At 39.7% G+C, this 20,001-nt stretch overlaps 1 protein-coding gene across 2 annotated transcripts in view; it reads left to right on the forward strand.

Moving 5' to 3' along the window:
• gwl (serine/threonine-protein kinase greatwall) overlaps positions 1-20,001 on the forward strand; it is a 221,217-nt gene that overhangs the window by 24,343 nt on the left and 176,873 nt on the right. For both annotated transcript variants that reach the window (XM_068227454.1, XM_067146201.2), the window contains exon 3: positions 3,475-3,530. In XM_068227454.1, the coding sequence (XP_068083555.1) occupies positions 3,475-3,530 (56 nt within the window). The remainder of the gene's footprint in view (positions 1-3,474; positions 3,531-20,001) is intronic.

Raw genomic sequence — 20,001 nt, forward strand, 5'->3', positions numbered from 1 at the left:
CCACATCACCCTCCATATTTCCCCTCCTTCCACTCCTCCTCCCCTACCGCTCCTTCCCTCTCCCCTCCTAATCCAACAATGGCCGCTCCCCAGACCTAATCTATCCAATACGCTCTGTTCCTCTTCATCTCGCGCCATAGCTTTACCGCCTTAGGTCCCGCAATAAACATCATAGAAACCTGCCCCCACCCTACATGTAACGCTGCAACAATACACCACAAATACAGGCACAGTCAACCTCTAAGCTCTCAGAGGAACGTCTTCCTTAATTCCAATTTTATATTTCTTGTCGAGCTGAATATGTTTACTACACCCTCAACAAAGTGATTCTTTATCTACCACATTCATCTCACACTTGGATTCAAATATGCATTTGCACCAGTTTGGATATGTTGAGCCCTGTCTCATACTCACGCTGCGCTTGACCTATATGGCACCTGACGAAAAAATCCTACAAATTTTAATTATTTAACTGCCAATTTCACCGTGTACCACGAAAAGTTGAATATGTTATTTGTATTTGAAAATATTATTTAATGAGTCCTAACTCGTATGAATTATAGCTTTTGCATTCACCCTTCATGGACTGTTTTGATTTGACATCACTGAATATCTACAATTCGAACCTTCACTGCCAAGTTCATCTCGCACCATGAGTTCAGATGTCAGTGCAATTCTAAGAGGCTGTTAAATCCTAACTCACATTTGAACTACACTCGCACCGGTGCCATTCAATGAATGATTGAACGCAGACCTTTTGTGCCAAATCCATCAAGAACCTACATTTTCGAGTGTGTTTCATGTGTTTTTTGCATTTATCGAGTCCAAACTCACGCTTGTGCAATTCTTGTCTCACCCTTTACAGCTGTTTTTTGAATTGACGCTTATTGAATAAGTGATTTCAATCCCTAACTGCCAAATTTCATCTCAACCCAAATATTTTATAATGTTATGTGCATTTTTGAGAAGATTGTGTTTATTGAAATATAACCTATGTTTGGTACTACACTCGCGGCAGGCAACATTCAATGGAAGAGTGTCTGAAATAATTTGAATCTCCAATGCCAATCATCTCGTACTTCCGCATGGTTTTGTTACAGTTTATATGTTTATATGTTTTATTGTTTAAGTGATTATGGTATCTCATGTTTATACAATTTTGACTCACCCTTCATGACCACTTTGAAACTGACATTGTACTTCGCGTCTTCATGTTCTCTCATTTAATCACACTAATGTAACACCTTGTAATATAAATGTCTACATGCTAGCCTATTTCCCACATTTTGGCTGAAGATGACGCCAAACAGCGTCGAAAGTGTAAATATATGTTGTAAATAAACTATAACATTTATTTGTATTGAAAAGGTGGACCCTTTTAAGTTTCCTATCTTCCATTCTCAGTTCAATACGGACAAAAAATGAAATTCTTAGATTTAAATGTATTATTTATTCAAAGACTCACCAGCTCGCCAGGCCCAGTTCACTGCAGTGACTGGTAGTACAGTGTTCCCACTGAAGTATTGTACAGTATGATGGCTTGAATATGTTCATTGTCTCGAACGAGCCTTAGAAGTATTTCACCATATCCAGGCATATGTTGCAAATGCTAAGTTGCCAGAAAGTAAGTCCTGTAAAAATATTAAAGAACAAATCCAAGACCCTTTAATAAAATGCAAACTAGTATTTTTCAAAACAATTTCTTTGGATTGCGGGCCTTTTCTCAGGCAATTTCAAAGTAACAAACCGCTTGCTCCATTTTTGTACTCCCATCTGAACGAACTATTGAGAAGTTTGATGAATCGCTTTGTCAAGTGTAGTAAAATGGCAAATGCCATTGATGTTAGGAGTGTGATTTTGCTTGATCTACAGGACCCAACAAATTTAATTGAGGTAGGTAAAGTTGATGTTTTATTTAGTACGAAGAAGGTACTTAAAGAACTAAACTTGTCAGAGAGAGAAATTCTTGGTTTTAAACACGAATGTCAGAAAATGTTAGTGGCAGTTATGAGAAAACTGTTGGATAAGAGTCCTTTAAAGTTTGGATTAGTGAAAGGTCTTATGAGTTTGAACACACATATATCAGCAACCAAGTCTTGGTCAGACTCTGATGGAATATGTCCTGGAAGTGTTGCATGAAGCTAACAGACTAACTGAAAATGTGGCCGATAGGGCTAAAGCACAATACATTTCTCTGTGTTGTGAATCAAAGGAAGCTTTGGAAACTAAATTCAAAGAATATATCTCATCTGATGATCGTATGGGTTTAGTATTTTTTTTTTGCTGACATTTTAGCGGAAAACAAACCGTATAGTGAACTTTGGCAAGTAATAAAGCTTTGTCTTATACTGTCTCATGGAAATGCTGCAGTGGAGAATGGCTTTTCTATAAATAAATCTATGTTGGTAGAAAATATGCATGAGAAGTCAATTACTTCACAAAGACAAGTGTATGATTCTATTTTGTACCATGGAGGTGTCGGATGTGTACCAATTAATCATAGAATGTTGTTATCGGTGGGATATGCTCATAAGAAATACCAGGATTACTTGGAGAAAACACGCCTGAAGGTCAAAGAAGAGGACAGAAAAAAAGCTAAGAAACTAAGAATAAGTGATGAAATAAGAAAGTGGGAAGACAAAAAAAGTTAAAAGAATGCAGTCACGAGAACGTGATGCCGGAATTGAAGATAAAATATGCCTACTTGAAACCAGAAAAAATTGTGTGTAATATTGTTAAGCTGCATTAAAAAAAACATTATTACCAATATTGTGTGTTCATGAGTAATAGTAATACTTTCATTATTCATGTATAGATAAAATGTATTAACATTTATTGTCATTTATTATTATCTTGCAGATCATTATTAAATTGTATGTATTTTACTGTTCAAAATGTTATTTCCTATTTGAGTAATATTGTGTACAGGTGTGTGTTGGACAGCTAATGTAGGTGGAGGAGGCTGTTAAAAATTGTTCAAATGCCAAATTTTTGTCAGGGAAATACAATATTTTGGTCAGAGAGTCAGGGAATTAGTTTGAGTTTCTGGCTGGGAACGCTGTTGTAGGATTCTATTTTCTTCCATCCTTTCCATATATCCAACTTAGGTGTTCCCTTCCTACCTGCTGTTCCAGTTTTCTAAATCTGGTTCCTTCTGATCTTGTTTCAATATGTTAAGGTGCTATTCTGTAATGTACATTGTTTGGATGTAAATTTGTACCAATGGGAACCGTCGTGGGATCGCATGCTGAGTTACTTTGTTACGTGATGTTCAGAACAACATTTCTTCACAGTTGAAATTATCTGGATACATGCTGTTTAGTATGTACCCTGTATTTCTGTGTTTCTGTGTTGACTGCTGGACAGCATAATTTCAAAAATATATGAAGACAGGGTTGCTTGAATTAGACTAAACCTATACCGGTATCTAACATGTGTTTTAAGGTATTTATTATAATCATGATTTATTTGCAGGTGCCAGTAATAGAAGATTTTGAATTTTTGAAACCAATTAGCAGAGGAGCATATGGGTAAGTAATTTTATATTAGTTCACTAGACATTGATATGTAAGTTAATTGTTCTCGATTAGTTCGTTTTCAAGTGATCTGTTGTTGCCCATTCATGTTCTGCCTTGCTCTTATTCACTATATGTAGTCTGCTAGTTCAGGAAGATTGTTTCTTGAAGCCACGAACCTGCTACGCAGGCGTAGCAGGGGGAGAGGTGATACTCCCGCGTGGCGCGTCCCAGGTGGCGGATAGGGGGGTCCTAACCGGCTTGCCGGCGGACTTGAGGGAAATAAAATACCTCTCGCGGACCAAACACACGCCCCCTGTGGGTGGGGGAGGCTGACGAATAATACACCCACGGTATCCCCTGCCTGTCGTGAGAGGCGACTAAAAGGGGCGACTAAGGGATGATTGAATTAGAACCATGAAACTACTTTTGATTCGTACCATCACGCGGGGAACACCATGGGTTGCCTATACTTGCGAGTTGTACCACTATGTTCGGTACGAAATGGGTTTGTGTTTAGTAGTAGTCATGAGCGTGGCCTGGGGGTTTCCAGTACCCGTGCGTCGTACCCATGTGAGCACCACCGCGGGTCTGGGCGTAGCCTGTGAGTTGTACCACTATATGAGTGACACCGTGGGTCTGCGTTGCCTTTGATTAGTATCCACTCTGTGAGGAACACCACGGGGCCCGTGGGACCGGCATCCGTGCCTAGTACACCTAGGTGAGGAAACTCATTGGTTTGCGTTGGCTATGAGTGGCGCCATTGTGTGAGAAACACCATAGGTCTGCGTTACCTGTACGAAGTACAATACTTGTGAGTAGTACCGTCTTGTGTGGAACACTGTGAGTTTCGCTACTTTTGACTAGTACCCCAACATGCCAATACCATGGTTCTACTTTACTCGCGACATGTACCATTCTGTGGGGCCTTAGACATGGATTTTGCACCCCTTTCGACGTCAAGCATCATCGTGCTTTATGAGTGGTCCCTTGGTCAGTAATCAATTATGTATGATCTTTGAGTCTGATCCACTGTATTTTGGTTGTTTGTTTGCTTTTTTTTTTTTTTTTTTGTTGGGTTCATGTCCATCCATTCATTCTTCATGACGACATTATTATTTTTTTGGTCAGTGGATGAATTTGACATTTTTGTTCTTTCATTTCGTACCAATAGTAGCCGATGACCTCGATGTTAGGCCCCTTTAAACAACAAGCATCATCATCATGTTTCTTGAAGGATTTTAAGACCGGGCATGAGTTTTGAAGTCAGTCTTCTTTTTCTACTTCTCTAGCCTTTCAACATTCACTCCTAAACATACTGTATAGGCCTCTTCGAGTTGTTTCCATGCCGTTGTGTGTTGGGCAGTTTCATTCCATTTTCTCCTCGCATGGCGCTGGATTGTAGTTTTGCAAATTTGCTTGGAGTCGGCCAACTGTCCTTTGTGAATCGTGAGGTCTCCACTGTACACCAGACTTGGCCCATTTTTTTGTCACATTTTGTAACATGGCCTGCCTATTGCCACTTGTTCCATCACATCTGTGACTCTGAATGTGGTATGTGGTTCTTCAGGCTGACCCCCAGCATGGCCTGCCCTATCGCTCTCTGGGAAATTCGTAGTCAGTTTGAGCTTTTGAGTGTTAAAGTTGCAATTTGAAGCCTGTAAGTTGCAACTGGTTGATGCACATATTGTATACCTTTTGAGATTTATAGGGAAGTTTGTTTCACGGAACATGTAAGCTGAGTTTACTGAGTGTAATCTCTGCTGTCTGGTTGTCTCGTCCAAGTTAAGTACCATGGCCCAGATACATACATAAATATTCTCAAGGATGTGGCAGTTGATGGTAACCTGCATGTTGTTTGTGCTCATAAGTTTAGTTTTCTGCTGGTTCATTTTCAGTCCCACAGCTTGGAAGGCTTCCTTCAGTTCCTGCAGCCTTATTTTCAGTTCACCGGCATCACTGCTGATGAGGACATCATCAGGAAAGTACAGGTGACTGAGGTATTTACCGTCAATGTTGACTCCCTTCTTGTCCCAGACTAGTTTCTTGAACATACCCTCTGATACCAAGGTAAACAGTTAAGGCGAGATGGTATCACCTTTTCTAATGCCTCTCTCAGGTAAAACTGTCCTTGTGATCCAGTTTTCTTCAATTTTGACATTTAAAGTAGTGTGGTCGTAGATGTATTTTAGCAAGTTTGCATTTCTGGTGTCTACAAAATGTGTGCATGGTCAAAAAGTAGTCCAGACCTCAATCATATGAAAGGCTTTTTCATAGTCCACAAACACCATGTATAGAGAAGGGATACTTACTCGGTGCATTTCTCGATCAGAGCCTGTATTATTTGAAATGGTTAATCGTATTGAAACCTTTCTTGAACCTTGCTTGCTCGACGGGCTTGCAGAATCAATCTGAATATCTGTAGTACAGGAAATTCCCAATTGTCTGCCTTGTAAGTACTAAACATATCTAAGAAATAACAGTATGTTTATTTCATACTAATTGTTTAATTGTTCATGTTTCAAGAACAGTATAATTGTCTTTAGCGTTTATTACACTTTCCATCTTCGAATGACTTGATTACTTTAGCTAGAACTTTGTAAAACACTTAACTAAAACTAAATACATTACTAAACTGTATTAATAAAAAACCATATTACAGCTTATTCTTATACTTCTTTTCTGTGTATTAATGGATGTGTTTTTTTTCCTCACTAAACTGAAAATTCTAGAAACTGCTTCAACACTTTAAGAACAATGCGTAAAACACTTGATGAAAACGTTGCCAATGAATTAAAATTGGGAAATTCCATGTTATACAAAGGGCACTAGGAAAGTTTTGCAATATGCAAAAATGGTTGTCTGGACACCCCTGTTATGGTGAAGGATGAAAAGAGGGGTGAAAACCAGTCTAGAAGACAGCAAGGCGCGACCTTCACACCAGTTGTTACCAAGCAGTGGGATTGAAAGCAAGTTAAGATGTCAGTATGGTCTAAAGTTGAATATTGCGCAATCATCCGCTACAATTTTGCTCGTGGATTATCTGTTGACCATTGCCTGGAGGAAATGACTCCTGTGCTGGGGAAAGACTGTCCGCATCGGACAACAATTTTCCGCTGGTACAAAGAGTTCCAGAGGGGAAATTTTGGGGCTGAAGACGATCCTCGTTCTGGGCGACCGTCTGAATCATTGACTGAGGAAGACATTGAAGTTGCAGCAAGAGAGGCGGTTGACATATTGGCAGGTAGAAGAGACCCTCCACATTCCTGCACCAGCTATTCATTCAATTCTATACGACCATCTCCATGTTAGAAAGGTTTGTTCCCTTTGGGTGCCCAATTCACTTTCAGAGGAACAAAGGGCACATCGAGTGAAATGTGGCTGAAAAATGCTAAAACAGTTCGAAAATGGGACTTTGTGTAACGTCAGTAGCATCGTTATAGGTGACAAAATTTGGCTTTATTACTACGATGTCCCAAGAAAATCCCAGAACGAGGTGTGGCTGTTCGAAGATGAGGATACTCCTGTGACTGCAAAAGTCAAGGTCAGAGAAGAAAAGGATGATTGCAGTATTCTTCACTAAATGGGGCATCCTGACTCGGGTTGTGCTAGAAACACAAAGGACAGTTTCTACGAAGTGGTACAGTGAGACTTGTCTGCCTCAAGTCATCCCGGCTCTCAAGCAGCTCCGTCCAATGTCACGGCTCAACACTTGGCTCTTCCATCACGACAATGCTCCAGCACATCGTGCTAATGAAACAATGGATTTTCTTGCCAGATTAGGGTTGACTGTGCTTGATCACCCTCCATACAGTCCTGATCTTGCCCCATGTGACTTCACACTCTTCCCAGAAGTGAAGATGAAGCTGAAAGGGCAGCGTTTTGCATCCGACGATGAGCTTCTGGCAGCATGGGATCAAGAGTGTGAAAATGTAACCGAAGAAAAGTGGCAGAGTTGGTTCAGTGACTGGTTTTGACGTATGGAGAACTGTATTGAGTGTGGTGGAAATTATTTTGAAAAAGTCTAAAGCGTTCACTCACATTGCAAAACTTTCGTAGTGCCCTTTATACCTTCCTGTCTACGTGTTTACCCAATATTATAATTTAAAAACTTAACACAAAAAACCTCAATATCTTACAAAGTTTATGGCTTGAAAGAACTGTGATCTTGTATAAATATGACCTTAGTCTTTATAAAGCATTGATCAGTTCTGGTGTTATGAAATACTGGGGACTTCAAAGTCCCATCAGGTACTAGAGACAATTAATGGTTGAGATTATATTTGAAATTTGCTAACTACATTAGTATTGCCAGGTTGTTGGACATCCATCCTATTCATGGTAAATAGCATCAGTGTCAAATACAAATTACTCATTAGCTTTATTGCAGCGGTTGAATGTTTATGAATTGAATGGTTGAATGTTTAGATATTTATTACCACTCTAAGTCAGCAGTAAAAATCCTTTCTTACTTTTCAGCATTATGACTCTGCAGAAAATGCCTCAAAGTAACTGATATAGCATATGAGGTGGAAAATATACCCGAGGACATAGGTACTCCTAGTGAATTTAGTAATGATAGTTAAGAGACGTTTTCTGTAGAGATCCATAATGCTGAAAAGCAAGAAAGGATTTTTACTACAGATTTCTTAAGAATGGCAATCTATATCTAATCAATCAGCTGTTGGAATAAGGCTAAATAATTACTACTCTGTTACTAGTACTGTTACTACAACAGTCAGATAATAATAACAACAACAACAACAATAACAATATTTTTTAATTTTATTTTTTACGAGGGATTGTGGAAAATCTTTAAAAAGACACTTGTGAAGGGTCCGCACTCCACAAGTGTGTGGGATTCTTACCCACTAAAAACCACACACCCTTTTCCCACGATGTGAGTCATCACCCCGGAACCGCTCTCGCATTACTTCAGGGTGATATCGTGCTTTGTCTTTCAGACGTCTTCTTTCTTCATTTCTCCTTTACGAACGTTCGTATGCTTCCAAATCCTTCTTCTTCTGACGAAGGATGTCCTCCACATGTACTGCCACACGATCCCAGGATTCCTGGTTTCGCAGCATCACCGAAATAACATTATCTGTTGTCAATTCTCCTAGTTCAGTTTCCACACATCTTCTCTGAATCGTCCAATGGCCGCATACAAAAAAGGTGTGATATACGTCGTCAATATCATCGCAGTATATGCATGCTGCGTCACTCGCTCTGCCCACTTTATGCAGGAATTTCCAGAAATATCCATGTCCTGTTAGAAGCTGCGTGAGGTAGTAATTTACTTCACCATGGGCCCTTTCAACCCAGTTATCCATGCGTGGTATCAGTCGCTTGGTCCATTTGCCTCGAGGGTCACTTTCCCATCTGAGTTGCCATCGCCTCATTTAGTTGACTGAAGGCGCGCTTCTTTGCACATTTCTTTCCCAGCTCTCCTTTGGTACACCAGATTTCATGCCGCTCCAATGCGAGTAGGTCTATTGGGGCTATTCCTGCCACTGTGAGGATTGCCGGTTCGGAAACAGTGCGGTATGCACATGCAATACGTAAAGCCGCTCTCCGTTGTATGGCAGCTATCCTTCTCCGATACCAAGCAAATCTCAAGGATTCAGCCCAGATTTCAGAACCATATAGAAGCACTGACTGAACCGTCGACATGAGAAGACGTCGTTTACTGGATTTCGGACCTTTAATATTTCCCATTAGTCTGCTAAGTGCAGTCATGTATTTTACTGCCTTGTCTGTCACTCTCTGAATGTGAGTCCAGAATGTGAGCTTGGAGTCAAGTGTTACTCCTAGATATTTTGTGCTCGCAGATGTTTCTATCACTAACTCTCCAACAGTCATTGGTACAAGAGTTTCGATCCTTTTCCTCGTCAGAAGAACTATCTCCGTTTTGTGTTCGGCTAATGTTAGACTGTGGCTCATCATCCATTCTTTTATGCGCCGCATCACCAGGTTCAGTTTAATTTGAGCCATTTCAACATTACGAGCTACTATCAAGGCGGCCACATCATCAGCGTAGCCCACAAGCTTCGTGTCCTCTGGCATCTCCAAACGTAACAAGCCATCATACATTATGTTCCAAAGATCTGGACCAAGGATCGATCCCTGCGCTGCACCAGCCGTCAGACGCTTTGTCTTTTCTCCATCTTCCGTATCATACAACAGAGTGCGATCTTTGAAGTAATCTCTCATTATGCGCATAAGATATTGTGGTAGCTTGAAAGTTTCTTCAAGAGCTACCATCTTGCCGAATTGAAGGCATTCTTCACATCCAGGATCACAAGAAGTGTCAATTTACGGGAATGATGGTTACCCGTTTGTGCCCTTTCTGCTGTATTCACCACCTCCCACACTGCATCTAGCGTCGAGTGTCCTCTCCGAAATCCATGTTGGCAAACATAGATCCCCTGATAGTTGAACTGCTGAGAGGATTCTGGGCTGCAGAAGTTTCTCCAGGCCTTTTCCAGCTGTGTCCAGCATACATAAAGGTCTATAACCACCAAGTTTTCCTTTGCTGATAAGAACCAAACGAGCCATTTTGCATCAGGGACTAAAAACACCCGTTTGCAGGCAATGATTGTACATATTCAGCAACAGTTCTGGGCATAGTTCTGCTATTATCTTTAGCACTTCTGCAGGTATACCATCTGGTCCTGGAGTTTTCTTGTTTCTAAGAGAGCTAATAGCTCTATTCAGCTCTTCTACAGTAAAGAGGGGTATATCGTCCAGTTCTTTCTTGTCGTCACAGTCAATCCTCTCTGGATGGTCTGGGAATAGTGTATCCACAATTTGTTTAATTGTTTGTGGATCCGCACTTGGGGTTGAAAATGTCCCGAGTTTCTTCATGACAATCTTATAACCTTGTCCCCATGGATCATCTTCTACTTCTTTAGCCAGTGCCCACCATTTATCGGCTTTACTTTTTCTGATTGCATTATGGAGTTCCTTCTTCGCTGACTTGTACTCCGCTGTGATTGAGGTATTCTCTTGACTGCCTCTCATCCTCTGAGCCCTGCGTCGAAGTCGCAGACAATTCTTTCTCAGTTCAGCAATCTCTTCGGTCCACCAGTACGCTGGACGCTTGCTGTTTCGCGGTCTCCTTCGGGACATTGAGGCGTTGCATGCTTGATGGATTAGCTGCATAGTGAGTTCAACACATACACCAGCTGCTTCTTTCCCTCTACGAGCAAAACATTTTTCAGTTATGTTGTCCATTCCATTCCGAATTACATCAATGAACTTTTCCTTGTCAGTACCGGCTATGTTCCACCGTGCTGGCCTGCGCAAGATGTTTCTTTCTTGAGGAGATTCTTGGAGCAGTCGAAAGATGATATATTGATGATCGCTCCCCGTGTAGTTCTCGATCACTTGCCATTCGTAAATCTGTCCCGTAACGTAGGTCAAACCCGAACGCTGCGATAAGGGCAGCAAAGGGGTCAACTAGCTGGTACACAAATAAGCTAGTTGAAAGGTTCAAACAGGAAGCGTAACTAGGGTCACCCAAAACAGACTAAATTACTAGACAAGAACAGAAAACTTACCATTAAAGGACGAAGAAGTGTTACCAAGAACTCGTGCTAAGAAATTCATACCTGGTATCAGTTACTTCAAGAAAGAAGAACACATTCTTAGGAAATTTAAAACAAGGGATTTATTTAGTTAAATAAATTTTTAGAATGTTAGGAAAAGAAATCAACAACGCAGGAACAATAAATAAGGAAAAGTTACTTAAATTAGGAAACTAAGTTAAACTTGATTTAAAATCTACGGTGATCGATCACTAGAAAATTGAAAAACAAACAAAACTCTTAATTAAGGGAGGCCTCAACATTCCAGAGAAAATGACAGTTTCAAATTAGTATCAGATCACAATGTACCAAATTTTTTATTTTTTTTAAACTTCTCTGAACCACAGAGTTCTTACCAAAGGATAAATAATAGAAATTTAGAAAAATAAACACAACACTTAATACCCAGAAGAAAAGGAAGTGACCAGATGTTAAAAATTAAAATCACCCCAACGCGATCACAAGCACACAAGGTTAGGAAAATTAAACGGAATTAAATATCATTACATCAAGACGGAAGAAGTTGCCCAAAAATCCAACAGCATCAACGATCAGGGACAATTCTGTCACTTCGAAACTTAACAATCATCAACAAAAACCGTTGGCAAGGTAACCAACAAACGCCAAGAAAAAAAAGATGGTAACAGGTAACCACGGAAACAAAAGTCCGCAAAACAAGGGAAAAGAAAGAAAAGACGAAGAACTAGGAACACAAGCAAAATTAAGAATCAGAGAAAAATAAATTAATGCCGTCCGCTTGGTCAGAACTCACATGGTTAAAACAAACTTACTTGGGATGTTAGATACGGTAGCAATACTGTAAAACATTTCAAGACGTACCAAAGATATTTCACATTAGCATAAAGTACTCAACTTCCCCCAATACATCTTAATTTTCATCATTAATAACACGAAAAGTTACATTACGAAAAGATGATAATAATAATAATTTTTATTATTTTTTAAAAGGAGCTTCGAGATCTTGCTTTCCCAGAAATTTAGAGTTCACAAACGTCACCAAACAGATACTAAAATTGTCTGAAGTTGAAGAGGATAACATACTTTAAAATGCCGAAAATCTTCACCGAAGCAATGACGCCATCGCCATTTTTAAAGATTACGTACAGGCTGAAGAGGCTGAGCGAACAAATGCATTAAGCATACAAACTAGAGAAGAATATCCCGCGTTGGTTGAAACAGAAACACATAATGAGGGCAAGGGAGAAACCCTCTTACTCCTTCCTTCAAGTTACATCCATTGCGAACGCCACAAACTTCACACAGATGAGACACGCCAAATCCTCGTCCATCGCAAACCACACTCCAGGCAATAATCGTCGGCTCGCCAAAACAAGAATCGACAAGCCAGAGTTCGATCGGCAGTGAGCTCTTAATTGGTTAATGGGCGGAATCTCGTAGTTCTAGCTCACAGTTCAGATGTCAGTACGTATGAGGAGCTCGGACTTGAGCGCCTACACAGATTAGTAGCGGAAAAGTGAACCCTGATATACCACGAAACAGAATTGAAAACGACACCGCCAGGGTAAACTTAATCTTGACACAATTTCCATGCCCTTAGGCTACTTCGAAAATGTAGTTAGGAAGAGGAATAACACAATGACATGTCCATGTCAAATCGTAGGCGTAATATCCTCTGATGAGAAGGTTACATCCGGTATTGTTCCCTGACATCCTGGCCGTCGAAATGTTGGCACATTTCCAATGTTGTTGACCACCAAACCTGTTCTGGCTACCATCTCCATTATACGACATCCTGTGGAGTCTGTCTGTGGCATGCCCCATTCCAACGCTTGAGCATTTACGTCACCAGCGACCACTAGTTTTTTTTCCATTCTGCGTATTACGTCCTCAAGACCATCAAGTTTCATCTGAAAGTTGGAAACAGATTCATTTGGTGTAAAATAGCAGCTTACAATAGTGATTCCCCAACTCTGTAGCCAAACAAAACCGTCATCGCATCCATGCTGTGTTACTGGGACTTTTCCTGGATCTGGTATCCAAATTGCAGCTGTTCTGAGGTTATCCACAAACCACCCTGGATGGTCTCTCTCTTGATATGGTTCGCTAATAATAACGATGTCTACTTCCATCTCATAAATCAGCTGTGTCATAAGATCGTTTGCTGTTTGACTCCTGTGCATATTTGCTTGAAGTATTCGCATCATTTACTATGATTTTTTGCCTTTTCCAGAGCTTCACGAAATATTGCACATGCTCCCGATCAAGGAATATGATTTCGTTCAGCTTCATTGACACCCTTGTCTGAACAAAGCATGCATCGTGGATTGTTCTTTTTACAGTCTACTGCCTTGTGGCCAGATTCTCCACACTTAAAACAGAGCTTGCTTCTGTCGGGGCCTGTGCAGTTCCTTGCCAGATGTCCAAATGATAGGCATCGGAAGCAGCGAGGTAACATAGTTCTAGCTCGTACTCTGCAGTATAGCCATCCTATCTTGATTCTTCCTGCTTCCAGTAGTTTCTGAGCGTCCTCGTCTTTGGTTTCGAAGATGGCAAGTTTCTGTCCCCAGCTGTTTGGTTTCGAGACCCCAGCTGTTTGGTTTCGAGACCGATATTTTCAGTTCTCCATGGGGATTGCCGGAATCTCGTCTTACAGCTTTCTCCACATCTGCAGCGGTAGTGACACCATCCATGTCTCGAATCTCCAGTGTAGTTCGGGGGATTAAAGCCTTTACATCGCCACCTCGTCCGAGGGCATCTCTCAGAGAATTACTGAATACCTCCCTATTTTCCATCTTAGTTGTTTTGTTAAATTCAAGAACAGCTCCCGCTCTTGTTTTACGGATAGATCGAATGCCTGCTCCACTGTCTTCCGGCTTCACCCTGTCTCTGATATCCTTCAAAACATCAGTGAAAGTCTTACCGTTCATTGGTTTGATGATTACGGCTTCTGAACGACTCCTAGATTTAGAATGAGGTCGTTTCCCACTTTCACTAAGCACTGTACTTTCAGGATTATTACTGGCCTGTTTTGTTGGGATATCTTCGTGCTTCCTATCCTCACCCTTCTTCATTCTCTTCTTCTTGGACCGAAACGTTTCCCATTTTCCTTGATCTTCCTCCGAGTCATATGTCACTGTTGATGTGTTGGACAATTCCTTATTCTCCGTGGTAGTTGGTCTCCGCTCTAGTTTTTCTGCAGATTTCTTCCATGGCATCCTGCATGTTGCTCCAGCCTCTAAAGCTTCTTCCAGCTTCATGAGGCCATTCTTTATTTCTGTTTTTAGGTTCTTGAGAGGAATAGCCATTATCTTCTTCAACAGTGATCTTGCAGTCTCAAGATGCACCTCTTCTTTGTATTGATTCTCCATTATCTGCCGACTGATATCATCAGTCAGATTTAGGTCAATACTCCTACCATTTCGGCCATTGTGGATACTTTCCCTTGATACACCAGGGAGCTCCACCGTATCACGCAGAATGTCTGCTTCTGCCATCATGCCAATATGGGAGTCTAGTTGGCCGTGTGTTAAGTCAAGGAGATGAAGTTGTGGGTGGGTGCTGGGAGCGCTTACACTAGAAAACGACCGTCTATCTACCGCAATGTACCTTCTACGTGATTTTGATCTTTGACAAGATGGCTGCTCACAATAGGATTATTTCAACGTAAATTTTTCAATATTTCACTTAATATTCTGTCGTTCCAGTTGTAATCAAACACATCTACCATGAAAAGGGGCTTAAAATAACCATACAAGCTCATTTAGGTAAGTGCCTTCACAATGTAAACCCGCTTTCTTGAGCTATTTTGTAGCTGCGAAGTTCACGTGTCTTTTCATTTCCAACAATCCAATAATAATAATAATAATAATAATAATAATAAGGACAATAATAATAAACTTACAAAGGAATTCTTTCCAACACTTGCAGGCAGATTAAAATCCAAAATCAACTTAACACCAAATATGACTACAATACTGACTGAACATGGAAATATTGCTTCGTACTTATCCAGACTTAAAAATATACGTAACTCAGTGTGTTCCTGTAACAGCAGCCCTCAGACAATAGATCATATAATTTTCGAGTGCAGTGAAGTGAAAAATATTAGGCAATTCTTGATAAATAATGTTAATAGAGGGTATAATTGGCCAATGCAGAAATGTGTGCTATTTAAAAAGTATTTAAAGGAATTTTCCAAATTTGTTAATGCTCTGGATTTTCAAGCTCTCAGGAAAAAGGAAGACTGATATTGATCGATATTGGTAAGATTAACAGTCATCTAGAAATTTAATTATTCAAATGTAATTTATGTTTGTGCATTTGTAAGGAAATGTATTGTAAGTGCATGTGGTACTACTCATGTAGTGGAGCATGCAGAGAGTATGTACAGTATATGAAAAAAAAAATTTTTTTTTTCACGGGGAAGTGTGGGAAATCTTTCATGAGACACTTGTGAGGGTCCGCAGTCCACAAGCCTGTGAGATTCCTACTCACTAAAACCCACACACCCTTTTCCCACGACATATCTCCACCCCGGAACCGCTTTCGCATTACTTCAGGGCGGTGTTGTGCTAATTTCTCAGGTTTCTGCTTCCTTTATTTCTCCTTACTACCGTTCATGAGCATTCATATCTCTCTTTTTCTGACGCAGGATGCCTTTTACATATACTGCTACCTGATCCAAACATTCTTGGTTTCGTAGCATCACCTGCACAACAGTTTCTGGCGTCAACTCTCTAAACTAAACATCTTCTACATCATTGCAATAAATACACGTCGAGTCGCTTGCTCTACCTACTCTATGTAGAAATTTCCAGAAGTATCTGTGACCCGTCAATAGTTGACCCGTCAATAGTTGCATAATGTAAAAGTTAACCTCACCATGAGCTCAGGCAACCCAATCAGCTAGGTGTGGTATCAGCCGCTTAATCCATTTTCCTCAAGGATCTTCCTCCCATCTTTTCTGCCACCGCTCCATTCATTGCCTATATGCTAGCTCCTTAGCACGCTTCTTTCCGAGCTATCCTTGAGTTCGCCAGACTTCCTGTCTCTCTAAGGCAAGTAAATCAATCGGTGCTACCGCTGCTACCGTAAGGACCACGGGTTCGGATACTGTGCGATATGTGCTTGTAATTACATGTAACTAATCTCATGATTAGACCCGTATTGAATTTGCTATAATATGCTTACAATATTGTGATTATTTATTCCACCTTTTCAATACAATTGGTTTTATGTTGTTAGATCATAATGCTACAACACTATTTTATAGGCACATGTTTTGCTTGAATTTCAAGCATCCTCAGCCTATATAATCATCTCAAGGTTAAGACCTGTCATATTTGATTTGCTTTGACAAATTTGTGCTTAACTATAATTCTAAAATGAAGTAATAAGATACATAAACATAGGAATTTATGAACACATTAATAGTTTAACAATATGAATGACTATACTAAAATTGGAATAACCATTAATTCTAAAGATATTGACGTCCAAAACACAGTACCGGTACCTTCAAATGTTGAAAATTTGGCTAAAATTGTTTTCTCAAAGTTCTAGCAAATACAGTAGAGACAATACGCGACACTCAGCGAGATATCGAGGGGCAGCTATTAGAGCTCTCTCTAGCGGGTAGACCTGAGAACTACTGCTTCTGTCATAAGAGCACGTGTGTGAAGTTTTTGGTGTTATTTATGCGTTTTCAGTGAGTTGACATAATTAAATAGTAGCGTGTGTCATTCCTTGATATCTCCTCTCAACATGAGGGGAAAGGTATGTGTTGTGTTTGGCTGCAGTAACTATGAAGTAGAGAAGAATGCACTGTCTTTCTTCCGTTTGCCTCGTGACAAAATGTAAGTAATATTGTGTTTGCATATATATTCTTCCAGTGACAAAGAGATTTTTATAGTACTTCATAATCTTCTGACCTGCTCGACCCATATTTTAACTGGCTTAAAATATAATACGCATATTTTATTGTACGGTGCAGCAGTTAACCTTCAATACCAATGTGTTGTTGTAGGTGTGATTTGTGGGTTTTAAAATGTCACAGAAGTGATTTGGATAAGGGACGTTACGCTTATATAAGAATTATAAGATCTGTTCAGATCATTTCCAGGCCAGCGACTTTAGAAATCCTCGACTATACGGCCAAGGCTATGTTACATTTTTACACTAATTGTACGAAAACATTCCTCAAAGCATCACTATTGACAACTTTTTCATACTTTTCTTTCTTTTATCCCTCTTCTCAGATTAAAGCCAGGATTTTACAGATTTTCTTTCTGTTAGTAGGCTTCATGTTAAGAGGAAAAAATTGTCCAGCTTTTAAATGTTAATTCATTGCATCATGTGTGTAAGGAATGTGCCGATATTTTTATTGACAAGTGTCTTAATGTGATGATACAATGTTTTTTTAAATGAGAAAAAAGACAAATCTAACCGTAAAAGTTCAGGCAGGAGTACTAAAGCAAAAAAAAGTTATGCAGTCCATTTCACAACTTGTTTATATGTCTAATTTCAGTCTTTAAATAATAACCTTTTAAATAATTCTTCATTCATTTATCCAGAATTGCTCTAGCAACTTCGAAGTTAATATCTCAATAATACTTTCTTTCTAGACGTAATTAATTTATCCATTTTCGTATATGCATTTCCATTGATATTTGAATTTAGCGCGACTTTTCAGGTCAAGTCACTAGGAGCTCCACCGTCGAATTGTCTCCCATTTTAACGAGGCTAAATCCGTAAGTGTCGCATATTGTCTCTACTGTATTTGGTTCTAGTTTATTAAAAACAATTGTAATTTGACTTCTATGTTAAAATTTGAGTCGTAATTATAGTTAAAACTTATTAGTGTCTGAAGCTGAATTCCAAGATTTTAATCTTCAGACACTAATAAGTTTTAACTATAATTACGACTCAAATTTTAACATAGAAGTCAAATTACAATTGTTTTTAATAAACTAGAACTTTCAGAAAACAATTTTAGCCAAATTTTCAGCATTCGAAGATACTGTGTTTTGGACGTCAATATCTTTAGAATTAATGGTTATTCCAATTTTAGTATAGTCATTCATATTGTTAAACTATTAATGTGTTCATAAATTCCTATGTTTATATATATTGTATTACTGAATTTTAGAATTATAGTTAAGCACAAATTTGTCAAAGCAAATCAAATATGACAGGTCTCAACCTTGAGATGATTATATAGGCTGTGGATGCTTGAAATTCAAGCAAAACATGTCCCTATAAAATAGTGTTGTAGCATTATGGTCTAACAACATAAAACCAATTGTATTGAAAAGGTTGAAGAAATAATCACAATATTGTAAGCATATTATGTGCTTGAAATACGCAAATCTGATCTTCGCTGTACCGCAGCTATTCTTTGCCGGTATTTTTCAAACTTCAGAGATTCAGCTCAGACTTTAGCACCATATAGAAGTGTCGAGTGAACTATCAACATCAGAAATCGTCATTTGCTAGACTTCGGACCTGTAACGTTGCTCATTAATCTACTCAGCGCAGTCGTTTCCACCGCCTTATCTGTCACCCGTTTGATATGATCCCAAAAAGTATGTTTCTTATCAAGTGTCACTCCGAGGTACTTTATACTTCCTAGATGTTTCGATTTCTGTTTGTCCAATATACATTGGAATGATGGTCGTGATTCTTTTTCTTGTCAAGAGAACGATCTCTGTTTTATGATCTGCCAGCTGTAATATGTGATTCGCCATCCAATCTTTCACCCGTCGCATTACTTGATTTAGCTTAAACTGAGCCAACTCCAAATTTCGAGCAACTGTCAAAACAGCTATATCATCAGCATAGCCCACTAGCATTGTGTCTTCCGGCATCTTTAATCGCAACAATCCATCATACACTGTGTTCCACAGATTTGGGCCAAGGATGGACCTTAGTGCTGCACCAGCTGTGAGCCGTTTCACTCTCTGCCCATCTTCTGAGTGATATACTAGAGTACGATCTTTCAAATAATTTCTCATTATGCGCATGAGATACTCTAGTAGTTTGAAAGTAATTTGGAGCGCTTCCAATATGTCATTCCAACTTATCAAGTTGAAAGCGTTCCTAACATCCAGAGTCACAAGGAGTGTCACTTTTCGAGAATGATGAAAACCCATTTGTGCCCTTTTAGCTGTATTCAACATTTCCCTTCCCATACTGCATTGATTGTTGAATGTCCTCCTTGAAAACCATGTTGAGAATCAGAGAGGTCCCCAGCTAGTTGAACTGCTGAAAGTATTCTTGGCTGCAAGAGTTTTTCTAATCCTTTACCAGCAGTATCCAGCATACATAAAGACCTATAGCCCCCAGATTTCCCTTTGTTTATTAAAACTAGCCAAGCTGTTTTCCAGAACACCAAACACCCCCGATAGCAGGCAGCTGTTGTACATTTTCAGCAGTAGTTGTGGACAGAAATCTGCTATCAGCTTTAGTATCTCTGCTGGAATACTATCTGGTCCTGGGGGGGCTTTTCTATTTCTAGGGGCCTAATCGCTCTCGTCAATTCTTCTTGTGTAAAAACTGGCACATCATCTATGAAATCATCATCATCAGACCTCTCAGGATGATCTGGGAATAATGTATCTACAATATCCTTCATTGCATTTGAGTTCATGATCGGGTTCGAGAAACTTCTAAGTTTCTTCGAAACGATCTTGTATCCTAAACCCCATGGATTGTCATCCACTTCTTTAGCCATTTTCCACCATTTGACGACTTTACTCTTTTTGATAGCATTTCTCAATTCTTTCTTTGCAGACTTATACTCAGCTGTGAGTGAGGTGTCTTCTTGGCTGACTCGTGCTCCCTGTGCCTTCCCTCTAAGTCACAAACAAAGTCTTCTCTGGACAGCAATATCTTTGGTCCACCAGTATGCTAAACGC

The sequence above is a fragment of the Anabrus simplex genome, chromosome 4 (assembly GCF_040414725.1).
Source record: "Anabrus simplex isolate iqAnaSimp1 chromosome 4, ASM4041472v1, whole genome shotgun sequence".
Taxonomy (NCBI): Eukaryota; Metazoa; Arthropoda; class Insecta; order Orthoptera; family Tettigoniidae; genus Anabrus; species Anabrus simplex.